At 39.7% G+C, this 13,328-nt stretch overlaps 1 protein-coding gene across 8 annotated transcripts in view; it reads right to left on the bottom strand.

Moving 5' to 3' along the window:
- The window catches only part of MTMR3 (myotubularin related protein 3), a 121,051-nt gene that overhangs the window by 12,748 nt on the left and 94,975 nt on the right, over positions 1-13,328 (bottom strand). For all 8 annotated transcript variants that reach the window (XM_054594257.1, XM_054594258.1, XM_054594261.1 and 5 more), the window contains 5 exons: positions 9,296-9,501; positions 8,661-8,792; positions 7,074-7,185; positions 1,594-1,789; positions 94-279 (listed from right to left, as the gene is read on the bottom strand). In XM_054594257.1, the coding sequence (XP_054450232.1) occupies positions 94-279; positions 1,594-1,789; positions 7,074-7,185; positions 8,661-8,792; positions 9,296-9,501 (832 nt within the window). The remainder of the gene's footprint in view (positions 1-93; positions 280-1,593; positions 1,790-7,073; positions 7,186-8,660; positions 8,793-9,295; positions 9,502-13,328) is intronic.

The following is a 13,328-nucleotide window of genomic DNA, read 5'->3' as shown; positions in this document are numbered from 1 at the left end:
CAATTTCAAGGGAAAACTGGCACAATAATATTTACACTGATACCCCATGAATTTAGAAGGTCCCCAAATGAAGAACCATATGCCCAAACTTACAAGGAATGCTTCATTGAACTCAAAAGAGCAAGGAAATTGCCTCTGAAGCTGATGAACACAGTCAAGCCACTGCAGAAACACTGGGCAACGCTCGTTCAGATCATCCGAGTTCTCTCCATGACCACACCGGTCAGCAAACTTGTGGCCAAAATCCAGCCACTCCATCTCTACAAGGACCTGGAAACCCTGCAAGAAAGCACCCAAGAGAGATCATTTGTGTTTGTCTATCCAGATTGTGACAGCCCTGAGCCTGGTGTCACTAGCACTAATCCTTTTAACAGCCTCCCACTAAGCCCATCAGAAGAAACCCCAGATCCAGCCTCAAGGCCAAAGGCTCTATGCACAAGCCAATTTTCCCATATCGCCAATTTTCCCTTATCCTACTTAAGACTATCTAAAAATAACATATATTTTTAGCCTTTCATTCACTATATAAAAGTCACTTTTCCCCTAAGTTTATTTTTTATTTTTTAATTTGTCTTTCATGTTATACTTACAAAGTCACATTTGTAAAACCTTTCCTAACCCCTGATTTACATGTACTGGGTTGGCCAAAAAGTTCATTTAGTGTTTTTGCTAAAATGGCTCTAGTAGCACTTAGTTGTCTTTAACTTCATTCAGGACAAATCTGTTAGATTGTATTGTGATAGCTGTCCTATCAGTGTACATAAAAAAATAAACATCAAAACTGGTGACTTTTTGTGTAGCCATTTTCATACTGAAGATGGAAGAAAATACACATTTTTGGCATATCATGCTTTATTATTTCAAGAAAGGTAAAAATGCAACTGAAACACAAAAAAAGATTTGTGCAGCACATGGAGAAGGTGTTGTGACTGATCGAAAGTGTCAAAAGTGTTCTGCGAAATTTCATGCTGGAGATTTCTTGCTAGATGATGTTCCATGGTTGGGTAAACCAGTTGAGGTTGATAGCGATCAAATCGAGACATTGAGAACAATCAGTGTTATACCACGTAAGAGATAACCAACATACTCAAAATATCCCAATCAGTAAAGTTATTGGTGAAAAGTTACTTTACAGAAAAAGCTAAACAGACTTTTTGGCCAACCCAATATTTTAGCATACATTTATGGTTTTTCTTCTATCTTTAACCCAAGAGGTGGTCATTTAAGAGTAGAGCTCTTCCTCCACAGAACATACTGTGGTGATACCTACAACCATAATAAGTATACCAAGATCCTTCTACAGAAGCCCTGTTTTCCTGGGCTAGCCAAAATTTTTCCAAGTAGGCAGACTACGTAAGAAAATGTCTGTATTCTCAATACTTTGTTATCCACTATCTGCCCAATTTAAGAGATAAGAACTATGTGGTATAGGCATCACCAAATTTAGCTCAAAGTAAAAGAGCAATGATTTAAAAACAAGGAAATTTCCCTTTCATTAGACCTAACCCACATGACCAAAACTGATCATAAAACCCTCTGACATTTCCCCCACTCATCCTGAATTACCAAATCCTACTCCCTGGACATACTCACCTCTATGGTTCGGTAATAAGGGTCTAGCAAGAGCTTAGCCAATGCCACGATCTGAGGGGTGCGATCCCAGCCATCTGAGCAGTGTACTAGCACTGGTCGCTGATCACGATCCACAGCGTGCACTACCAGAAGTGCCGACTTCAAAAGTACAGACAGGTGATGAAGCCATTTTGTGCTTTCAAGAGCTGAGAGCCAACTACAAAAATAAAAACAGAAAGAGATAAGGAAATGCTGACTCTTCTGATTTACTTTACTGCATCATGCCAAATACCTGTCAATTCCCAAAGCAATTCCCAAAGACTTTTCCCTCCAAATAAAACACTGCAAAAACAAACAGAAAAGCTCTGTGTCTTTATAAAATGCATACAGACTTCTGGTCAAGATGGAGTTATAGGTAAACATGGCCTGCCTCCTCACACAACCACACCAAAAATGACAACTAAACTACAAAACAACTATCACCCTAAATCATCAGAAAATCGAGCTGTATGGGAGTCCAACAACCAAGGAATTATAGAAGTCATGTTCACTCAGATGTAGGAGGAGAGGAGAGGTGGGATGGGCAGTCCCACACCTATGTATGGTAAATAAAAATCTGGAGAGAGATCTCAGGAGTGACAGATCCTAGACCCATAGCAGGCCCCCAGCTCAGAGTTCCAGTGCCAGGAAGATAAGTCCCCATAATTTCTGGCTGTAAAAACCAGTAAGGGTTGGGGTAGCAAAAGAAACCACAAGATTCTCAGGCATCTCCTCTTAAGCAGTCCTCAACGAACTTAGGACTTATGTAGACTCATTCCCTCTTGGCTCCAGCATTGGGGCAAGAGCTTGAAGGGCACCAGTGGCATATGGGGAGAAACTGAAGTGTCTGGCAACAGGGAGAATACAGGGGACTGCTTCCTTCTGGACAAAACTCCAGAGACCAGGCAGCAGTCACTGTCCCTTTTCTGAACCCTCACCCACACAGACACAGAGAGGCGACACTATAACTGAGACTCCATCAACCTGGTTCCAACAGGTTGCCCCTCCCAGGCGATTACCTAAGGCTCCGCATCATCCAACTTACAGCTGTACTTTTCTACATTAGGTCACACTACTAAGACAGGGAACCAAACCAGCTCTACCTAATACATAGAAACAAACACAGGGAGGCTAACAAAATGAGGAGGCAAAGAAACATGGCCCAAATGAAAGAACAGATCGAAACTCCATAAAAAGAGGTAAATAAAATGGAGATAGGCAATCTATCAGATGCAGAGTTCAAAACACTGGTTATAAGGATACTCAAGGAACTCATTGGGTACTTCAACAGCATAAAAAAGACCCAGGTAGAAATAAAGATTACAGTCAGTGAAATATAGAAAAATTTCCAGGGACTCAACAACAGAGTGGATGAAACTGAGAATCAAATCAATGATTTGGAAGATAAGGAAGAAAAAAAATGCAATCAGAACGGCAAAAAGAAAAAAATCCAAAAAAAATGAGGCTAGGCTAAGATGTCTTTGGGACAACTTCAAATGTACCATCATTCGAAATATCGGGGTCCCAGAAGAAGAAGAGGAAGAGCAAGAAACTGAAAACTTATTTGAAAAAATAATGGAAGAAAATTTCCCCAATTTGGAGAATGAAATAGAGATACAAGTCCAGGAAGCACAGAGAGTCCCAAACAAGACTGACACAATGAAGACCACACCAAGACTCATCATAATTAAAATGCCAAAATTGAAGAGAGACTCTTAAAAGCACGAGAAAATCAGCAAGTTACCTACAAAGGAGTTCCCATAAGACTGTCAGCTGATTTCTCCAAAGAAACTTTGCAGACTAGAAGGCACTGGCACTAAGAACTCAAAATGATGAAAAGCAAGGACCTACAACCTAGATTACTCTATGCAGCAAAGCTATCATTTAGAATACAAGGACAGATAAAAGTGCTTCCCAGGCAAGGTAAAGGTAAAGGAGTTCACCATCACCACGCCGGAATTTTAAGAAATGTTAAAGGGACTTATTTTAAGAAGAAGATGATCAAAATTATGAATATTAAAATGGCAAAAAAACTCACAACTATCAACAACTGAATCTAAAAAACAAACTGAGCAAGCAAGCAGAATAGAAATAGAATCATAGGTATGGAGATCATCTGGATGGCTACCGGCTGGGAGGGGGAAGTGGGATAATGGAGAAAAGGTGCAGGGATTAAGTCGTACAAATTGGTAGGTACAGCATAGGCAGGGGGATGTTAAGAACAGTATAGGGAATAGAGTAGCCAAAGAACTTATATGCATGACCCATGGACATGAACTAAGTGGAGGGGGTGGGAATTGTTGGAGGGAATGGGAGGTACTGCCAGGAGGGGGGCATAGGGGAAAAGGCTGGGACAACTATAATAGCACAATAAATAAAATGTATTTTTAAAAAACACATACAAGGATGAGGCCCAAGCCCCACTATACAATAGAGGAGAGCCTTAGAAAAAGGACAGTCATTAATAGTACCACCTTTTGTTCCAAAAATCATGTAACTAATTTCCCCAGAGAATTAACATATAATATTTTTCAGTCCATGGTAGGTATATATACAGTTAAAAAGAAAATGTCATTCTTTCTGGAATCTTCTCTTGAAGAAAGTGCAGCCACTTCTGAGATGTAAAACAGAAGATTTGTATTTAATGATTAGCAACTCTGCCCAGTAAGTTTTCAAAAAAAAAAGGTACAGAACACTCACAAATACAAATCTAATTAGCTGAATGCCACATTCAAGAACGGTGTAGACAGCATCGCCTGCTACCACACCCTAACACTTACCAATGCTCAAGTTCTGAATGTCCACTGACAAAAACTGGATAGGCCCAAACTAATAATTTAGGCTCATGCAAATTAGTACACTAATGGCACACAGTATTACTGGACTCAACAGAGACTCGATTCAGCAAGGATCTAGAAGACTCTTCTTTCAAAAGGCCTTTAGGAAGTATCAGATCCCAGGAATTGCCCCTTGAGAGTAATCACAAGCGGACCACACTTGTCTTTTAACTGTGATAGTTTCTTATTCCCTGTCATAAATTCCATTTTCTCCTCCTCCCCCCAAAAGAAGCTCTCTGATTTCTCCAAAATGCAACCAGATTTGTGTAAGATCACAGACTAGCCCTTTAAACACTGAGTCAAAGGAGGAAATAGAATAAATACTTCTGTCAGGGGGACTGTTTCCAAGGCTTCTATAGAGGACTATTAAATCTTGAGGAGTGAGTATGAATTTTTGGAGAAGTCCAAGGAGAAGGGTCTTTCCAGGCAAATGGACAAAAAGAATGTAGTGCATAAGCACTGGTTTCACACTGACTGGCTTGGCCCACCAATCAGACTTCTAGATCCTCAGATGGCAGAGACTGTATCTCAGGCATAGCTGAACCCCCAGTACAGTGCCTAGCATACAGTGAAGATTCCTAATGTTCAAACTGTGGGTAAAAAAAACAAAAAATAAATAAATCAACCTCAAGACTTTCTATTTCCTAGTAGATACCCAAGATACTTTTTTTGCTAGTTGATCAATTGTTTATTCTCATACTTCAAAGAGTCTTGAAAGAAACAAAGAGTCGTGAAAAGATAAAGCTTAGGAGCACAAATACTAAACCATCTCCCAGCCCCCGGAGAAACAGTAAACAAAAACCAGTGTAAGTTTCTCTTGACCTGATTGAATTATTCACACATACCAGTTGGTGTTGTCCATGTCTAAAAGAGAAGCTGCACTCCAAAATTTGCCAACCAAGGAGGTGCTGAGGGACTCCACGCTCCCTTGCCCTATTCTAAAACTGCAGAAGAAATATGCTGTGCACTAGCCCTCCACATGCACAAAAAGTGTTGGGAGGCTTATTCATAGCTGGTCCCGTCACTGCCATAGCTTTTTTTTTTTCTTCAAGGGGAGTTTTAATACTGCATTATTACTTGCTGACACAGATAGACAAAGCAAGAGGGGGATTTGGGGAACTGGGTGAACAAGGTGAAGGGATTAAGAAGTAAAAAATGGTGGTTACAAAACGGCCATGGGGATATAAAGTAGAGCACAGGGAATAAAGTCAACAATAATGTAGTAATTATGTATGGTGCCAGGTGGGTAGTGGAAATGTTAGGAGGGGAAACACTTTGTAAAGTAGTCTAACCACTATGCTATACGACTGAAAGTAACATAAAACAATGCTGAATGTAAACTAATTGAAAAATTAAAAAAAAAAAAAAGACAAAGCATTACCGCTCTCCTTTAATAAAATCCCCCGGACATTCATTTGGACCAGTGAGCACTAATTACATCTTTTTGACTCTGAGTTTAAAAAATAACTTTATAATTTTAATATATGGAAGACATTAGAGGTCACGTACTGTTGATTCTATATCCCTTTTATAGATAGGAAAACTGATACCCATAGATTAAGCCACCTGGCCAAAGTCATGCAATTAGTGGCAAATCTCCTGAGTCTTCCTTTCTATGCTCCACCTTTAAGGAAGAGTGCTACCAGCTGGATTCTGTATGTGTATGGCAGATGCAAGTTGCTAATCCCCAAATCAGAACAGCAAGCTCATTTCTTCGGTCAGGCTTTTCCCCCAAGGACAAGTGCTTCACCCTCCGGGCTGACTGTAACTGTGATGAATTTAATCACTTGCTACCAGGAGTTAGCACAAATGGTTTAGGCAGCCATTTAATTTAATAAATCACATAAAGAATGCTCCAAAACTTGATGTGATCATGAGATCTACTGAACAGAACCCAGGGAAACAGCTATGGGCTCCAGCACAAATACCAGAAAAAAATTCTATTCCCTGGCACCATTTCTGGCTTCCTAAAATAGTAAAATATGGGCTTTTAAATATTTATCTGTCCATATTTGTTTTACAGAGCATTCCTCCTAATTTATCTTGTATTCAAACAGTTCCCTTGGGAGAAGGGGGTGTTATTTCACCTTCCTCACTGCAAATGCCAGCCATTCATTTTTAATTAGCAATACAAATCATGGTAATGTTTTTAATAAATGAGAGAGGATAGTCTAGAAATCAGAAGCATATGTAAAAGGAACTGACCTAATAGTAAGTTTTTAAAAAGTTTAACCCTTTTTAGATCATGATGAATAAATTTTGACTCTCCATGGTAAAACATCTCAGTTCATAGCAGGTAAGTGTCACTACAGGACATCAGAAACCAAAGAATTAAATTACTTTGGGCCAAAAACAATGTAGACGAGAAGAAAAAGGTTCCAGGAAAAACAAGAAAGCGATGCTTCCATCTGAAGACTGAGGTCTGTTATGTGCTGCACATTTTTAAACCTTTCAAAGGGCCAGATTTTAATCCTAGCTCCTTGTTTATGCTGCCATGCTCCCAACACAGAAAGAATACCCGCAGAGACTGACAGCAAAACCAAAGTTTACAAAAAAAATAGAAGAAAAAACACCTCTGAACTCATTAAAAAAGAAAAAGCAATGCAAAAGTAAAGCAGGTCTTACTTTCCTGGATCTGGCATCTGTGTACACAGCAACCTCAGAGACTGAAAACTCCTCCGAATTGAATGAATATTTGCCATCCCCATAAACACAACTTCACAGTTCGGGTAATACTCTGGAGGGAAAAACAACAAATAGAACACAAATACATTACATTTAAAGCCCACGTGGCCAAATTTAAAAGAAGCAAAATGGCTATTAACAAACCCATTGCAGCTGCTAATGAAACTGCAGTGTTTTGATGCCTGTATTAGCTTAGTCCTTTATTATGAGAGTAAAATAGTGCTGAAATTTTAGCTGTTTTTGCAAAAAGGAAGGTTAGATTTGTGAAGATACTGACATAAAATAGAAGCTCCTACTTTTTAAAAAAATCTATATACTTCTGCCTCATCCCAGACTTACTTCTTGAACCTTAGATAACTTTTTAATTTTGTATTTTATTTCATCTTTATTGGGTTTTTTTCCCATTACCTTTTAGTCCCCTTATAGGCCCCTCCTCGCAGCATCCATCCACCACCTAATCTCCCTCCCAATCGCTGTCATCTAATCATTGTCATCTCTGAGTCTGTCCTCATTTTCCTTGTTAGTTCAGTTTGTTCATTAGATTCTGCATACAAGTGAAATCTATGGTTATTTGTCTTTCTCTGACTGGTTTATTTCACTTAGCATAATGTTCTCCAGGACCTTAGCTAACTTACAGCTCTGGAATCTCTTTGAAAAGAGCCTGGCAGAACAATGCATTTCATGCATTCAAATTTCACCTTGGTACCACTGCTTTTAATTTCCAGCTTAGATCACATCTGAATGCGGAGCTTGGTGCCTGTATCTGCTCCACTGGCACACGGCATCAAAGGGGTCCTTCTTTGGAGAAAGCCAGCATAAACAGAAGGATGTCATAGGTTAGGAAAGGCACTCTGCTAGAGTTTTGTGTTTACTGCTTCAATTTCCATGCCAGGTTTTCTAAGTAGAAGCCATGTGAGGAGTTTTCTCTGAGACCAGTGATGAGCATACCCACTTGTCAAAGGCAACAAAAAGCTCTTAGAAGGCTGAGAAACTGAACCACTAAAGAAGCAGCTTCCAAATATGAACAGACCTTATTATGGGAGAGGATTGACTTTCCTTATCACCTAAAGGTTGGCACAGGAAAGGAGGATTATTTGGTTTCAGTGCACCTCCTTCTCTGCTTCTCCCCTGAAAAGAGCATAGTGTTAAGAATTCAAAGAGGCCCTGGCCAGTGTGGCTCGGTTGGTTGGAGCGTTGTCTCATAAAACAAAGGGTCACAGGTTCAATTCCCAGTCAGGGTACATGCCTAGGTTGTGGGTCCAATCCCCAGTGAGGATGCAAACAAGAGGCAACCAATCCATGTCTCTCTCTCACATCAGTATCTTTCTCCCTCCTTCTCCCTCTCTATAAAATCAGTAAGCATGTCCTCAAACAAGAATTTTAAAAAAATTCAAGGAGCTCTGGCTCTCTCAAGATAGGTAAGGAATATGGCTTACCACTCATTTTACATTAAAATATAAGACTCAGTTGGACCTAGGCTGAACTCACAAGGAAAGACTGTTGGGGATAAAGCACTGTACACCTCACCTGGGCATTCACAGCCTCCTCCTTTGGCTCGGTTTGCAACAGCTGCAGCATAGGAACGTGCATCCAAAATCAAAAGCTTCTGAGGTTGGATGGCTAAACTCTCTGCTCCTGAAGCATTTGACAGAGAAGAATCTAGAACATCAGGAGTGAAGAAGAAATACTAAATGACCTGTCTCTCCCAGAACTGTACAAAGTAAGAACCACAGATATGTATTATAGTACCAAAAGAAAAAAAAAAGTAAAATCCACCCATCCAGAGCTCTTGATACACAGACTTATCTCTTTATTTTCTATTTTGCCTATAATCCTCTATACCTTGTTTCTACACTGGTAGTCCTTTAATGAGGTCTGGTGTTTTCCCCATGGTCTGGAGACACTACAGGTCCCCTATTACATATATACTCCATTCTTGTCACTATGGCAAGAAAGAAAAAAAACACTCTAGTCCCCTAAACCAAGTTTGAAACAAGGGATCTTCTGCTAAGGCCCAAGACTCCTCAGACAATCCCATCAACTGAAGCTTTCCTTTCCCTTTTTAGGAAACAAATTCTAAGTCTTATAAGGAAAAGACCATTTCAAGAAAAGGTTCTCATATGCTATAAAAACAGCTGCCATGGGTTTAGGGAGCACCTTACCAAACTCCACATCAGAAAGGTCTCCTGCATTGGGGAAGTCTCGGGAACTCTTTCTAGTCGACTGCTTGCTGCCACTTGATCGGGAGTCAGAGGCACAAGCTTTGGCTACTGACTGCACCAGGTGCTCATCATCAGCATTTCGCCAGCCCCACCAGCTGACCTCTGGCTGTCCACAGCGCGCAATGACAGCTCCATTGCTTTGGTGCCTGTGCAGGGAACAAGAAAACTGTACCATCCCAGAGGCCCCATTCAGATGCTCTGTGCTCATACCAAAAATAAAGTTGTGGATTTTAAACACCTTAATGAACAGCCAGCCTGACTACAAGTAAGTGATAGATTAGCTTCAAGTCCTCTCCGGGCAGAAACCTTATATAGCAACAAGAATAAATAACAAAACCTACCTGGACCTTTCACAATTATCATACCATTTTAAAGAGCTCTAAATAGGTATAGTGTTGCCAACAAAATGATGTGTACTTTTAGAAAACAAATCAATCTTCATAAAGCAAGTATCTCTATCTTTACATTTATTTTTGGAAAATGAGGTAAAAAATAATACAAATACTACACTAATCCTGCTAATCAATTATGAAGCATTATTCTTTTCTTTTTATACTGCACCTGAATAGCCTGGTAGATGCCAAAACAAAAAAATTTGTTTCCTCATTGACTTCTGAGGACCCACCTCAGCAACTGGGTGGCTTGGGGATTATTTTCAAAACAAGAACCCACCTTTGGGACTGAAACACTTACCTGACTCAAACTGAACTGGTTGACAAAATCTCCTGAGATTTCCTAAATCACAAACTGCTCTTATTATAGGCAAACCAATGAGCCAGCTAGCCTTCCTTAAGCTCTTAGATGGAAAAGAACAGCATAAACCTCAATAAGCCACACTCTCATAGATCCTTTTTCAAGAAATAAGAACAGAAATAATACTCATGGTCTACTTTAAGGTTCTATTAACACCCAGTTTTTCCTAAATAGGAATTTTAGTTAGGCAATTTTAGCAATTAAAAAGTTATAAAGTAGTATTATTTGGCAAGCAAAAGGAATGAAGTCTTAATACATGACACAACATGTATGAACCATATGTTATGCTAAGTTAAGGAAGCCAGTCACAAAGGGTCACATTCTGTATGATTCCATCTATAGGAAATGTGCAGAATAGGCAAATCTAGAGACATAAAGTAGATTAGTGGTAACCCAGGGCTAGGGGGAATCTCAATAAAGCCATTTTTAAAAGTAATCAGCTCACTATAAAAATAAGTTAGCAGAATAAAAAGCTAGTAAGCAAAAAAATTTAAATGCCCTTCAATTCCATATTCCAGGGGAAACCACCAATGCCTTATCTCCTATTAAAATTGTTTCTGAACACATATGTGCATATATACATATAACACATACATGTAAGAGCATCTATGGATTTAAAAACATACTAATGAATGTATTTGGTTTTAATCCTAAAGCTCACAAGCAGTAACCAAATTTTACTGGAACCACCAGTTTGCTTGTAGTTTTTAAATCCTCCCTTATTGAGAGACAAGTATTTGTGTACTGCCAACACACTCTACTGGCTCACCTGCTGAATGCAGCCAAATTAAAAATAAAACCTCACTGGTTCTTAAAATGCCTACCAGTACATGGTAATAGGTGCTGGGTAACCAATGAGCTGACTGATGCCAAACCTCTAAGAAGACGCTTGGCAGGGCCTTTCCTGAACATCTTTCTCTGCAACGCTTCCCAGCAGTGCCCAGAAGGAACAGTAGATGGCAGTCTTCATCCTGGGTTTTGGGTTTTAAGGGCTGTGGCATTACAGTAGCTAGACTGCAATTGAACTACTGCAGTAGGCAGGTTTTCTGCAGTCTTCTAAAATGCTTTAGAAAGATAACTAAAACACTAAAGCCAAAAATCACTAAAGAGCATTTCTATCATTTTAACAAACATAACCATAAAAAGTATAAAAATTAAACACTGAAATGTTTAAAGTATCCCTAGGTTGGTGTTAGGCAAGCTTCATAAATGACTAGAAGTTTGTAATAATCATTCGATGCACAAAGAGGGGAGCTGTGAATCGCACTACTGAGGGGCACCCTTCACACCATCTTGCTATGCTGGAGCAATCTCTATCTTCAATGATAAATCCAATTAAGCACTTTCATCACAGTCGGAGAAAGCACTCATTAGGCACTGGTTCAGTGTGGTGGTGTCAAGTGACTGCTGCTAGCAACCTCAGGAACCATTACTGCAGTATAAACAATTAAATTCAGTAAATGCATGTTGGATTCAGAAGCACCCTTCCATCCAGGCTGGCCAAGCAAAGAGTGGTAGAGTGTCCCAAAACATTCTTCAACTACCTCAATCTAACAGCCCAGTCTGGAGCTCAGAGATACAAGACACATATTCTGAAACACTAGGCCTGTTCCTGGAAGCCTGTCTGATTTTATGTGGACCACATCAAGAACTTTCATTTGTAATCTGCTGAGAGCAGATTTTCTGAGAAATTGCAAATAACAATGTTTCATTTATTTATACTGTATGGTCTCCAGAAAGGGGTGGGGGGGACCCATGGTTCACGCCCCCTAGGATAAATCTGAGAAGGGGAAAAAAGGCTTCCGATGTTTATTCTAGTAAGTTTTCCTTCAACCTGAACTTTCAGGCTTCTCTACCAACAGGGAGAATTCAACTTACGCCCCTTACTTTGAAAATGAGAGTCCTTCCCCTTATGTTCAAAGTCAGCAAACCACACAAATGCCAGGGTTGCTGACTGAACACAGCTATTGGCCCGAGCAGCAGCTGGCTGCTCTCCCCATCTGAGCTGGGCCGATCCCTGATAAGGCTCATAAAACCTTTCAGTTTTCACTGCTCTCTAATTCTTGTGTCATCCTTACCACTTCAGTGATAGCTAAATTTGGTGGCCTACTTTTCTAGTAATGTCTGAAAACAACAGTGATGAAATTGAGATTGAAAACTTAATGGGTTCCCCTAGGCCAGAAGCAAATACTTTTCCATCTCTCTCTATTCAGGGTGGCCATCAGAACTTGCCTACAGTGGAGTAAATAAACAAGACAGTTACCTCAGTGGGAATTACATGAAGAGATAAATGCCTTCCTACAATTTCAGTTAGTTCAGTGGAACACCTCCTGGTGTGAAAGAGTTTCTAACTAAGCCTCACTGGTTTGGCCCAAATGTATGAAGAGACCAGAAAGTTTGCAAACTGGGAAAATGAAACGGAGAATGTGAGCATTACAAGGAGATGACATCTGAAGCAGTTTGAAAATAAGAGGTAATGACTTCTTAAAATTTTAACATGATTCTATGAGAACTGAGATAGTCACTGAATTATAACAGTGCCATACAACCTACTCCATATATTGCTTAGAGAAGTCCAGGGTTTAGAAATTCATTCAGATGTCATAGCGTATGCACAAGTAAGAACATCATTCCCATTTCAGCAATTAGAAACAGGCTGAGGTCAGTTAAAGAACTTACTCGAGGTGTCATAGCAAGAAATATGAGAGAAAAGACTTAAACTCCAAAACAGGTGCTTGTCCCCAAGCCACTAACTATCACCTTCTAGGACTTTGCCTCCCTACTAGCTACCTCGGGAATCATTACTGCGATCTACAGACAACTAAACTCAGTAAATGCATGTTAGGTTCTTGTCTGATTTCTTAAGATCTTTGCCCAGCCCAAATCTTCTATCTAGCCTTCTTCTCTAAATGTTTCCTCTCAAAGCAGAACTCTTTTCAAGTGTCTAAGTTTTTCAACCGTAAGACTATCACAAGTGACTCAGCTCTATACTCTCAATTTCCAGGACTCATCTTTCTTGATCCAAAGGCCAACATCTGAAGCTAAATGCAATAAGCATATTACCTTCCCACAGAATGTCATAAAAATCTTAAAATAGCAAGACTATCCACTTTTCTATTAATTTTATTTTTAACAGTGTCAATGTTATCATCAGCTAATGTTCTGGCTGCAGTAATTACTGGTGTGTGACTGGAAGAGCAGGTTTAGCAATAAGGAAGCA

Source organism: Pteronotus mesoamericanus, unplaced genomic scaffold (assembly GCF_021234165.1).
Source record: "Pteronotus mesoamericanus isolate MK-2021 breed Mesoamerican mustached bat unplaced genomic scaffold, CSHL_Meso_final scaffold_507, whole genome shotgun sequence".
Classification (NCBI taxonomy): domain Eukaryota; kingdom Metazoa; phylum Chordata; class Mammalia; order Chiroptera; family Mormoopidae; genus Pteronotus; species Pteronotus mesoamericanus.
The sequence above is the reverse complement of the archived record's forward strand: the minus strand, read 5'-3'. Positions and strand labels throughout refer to the sequence as shown.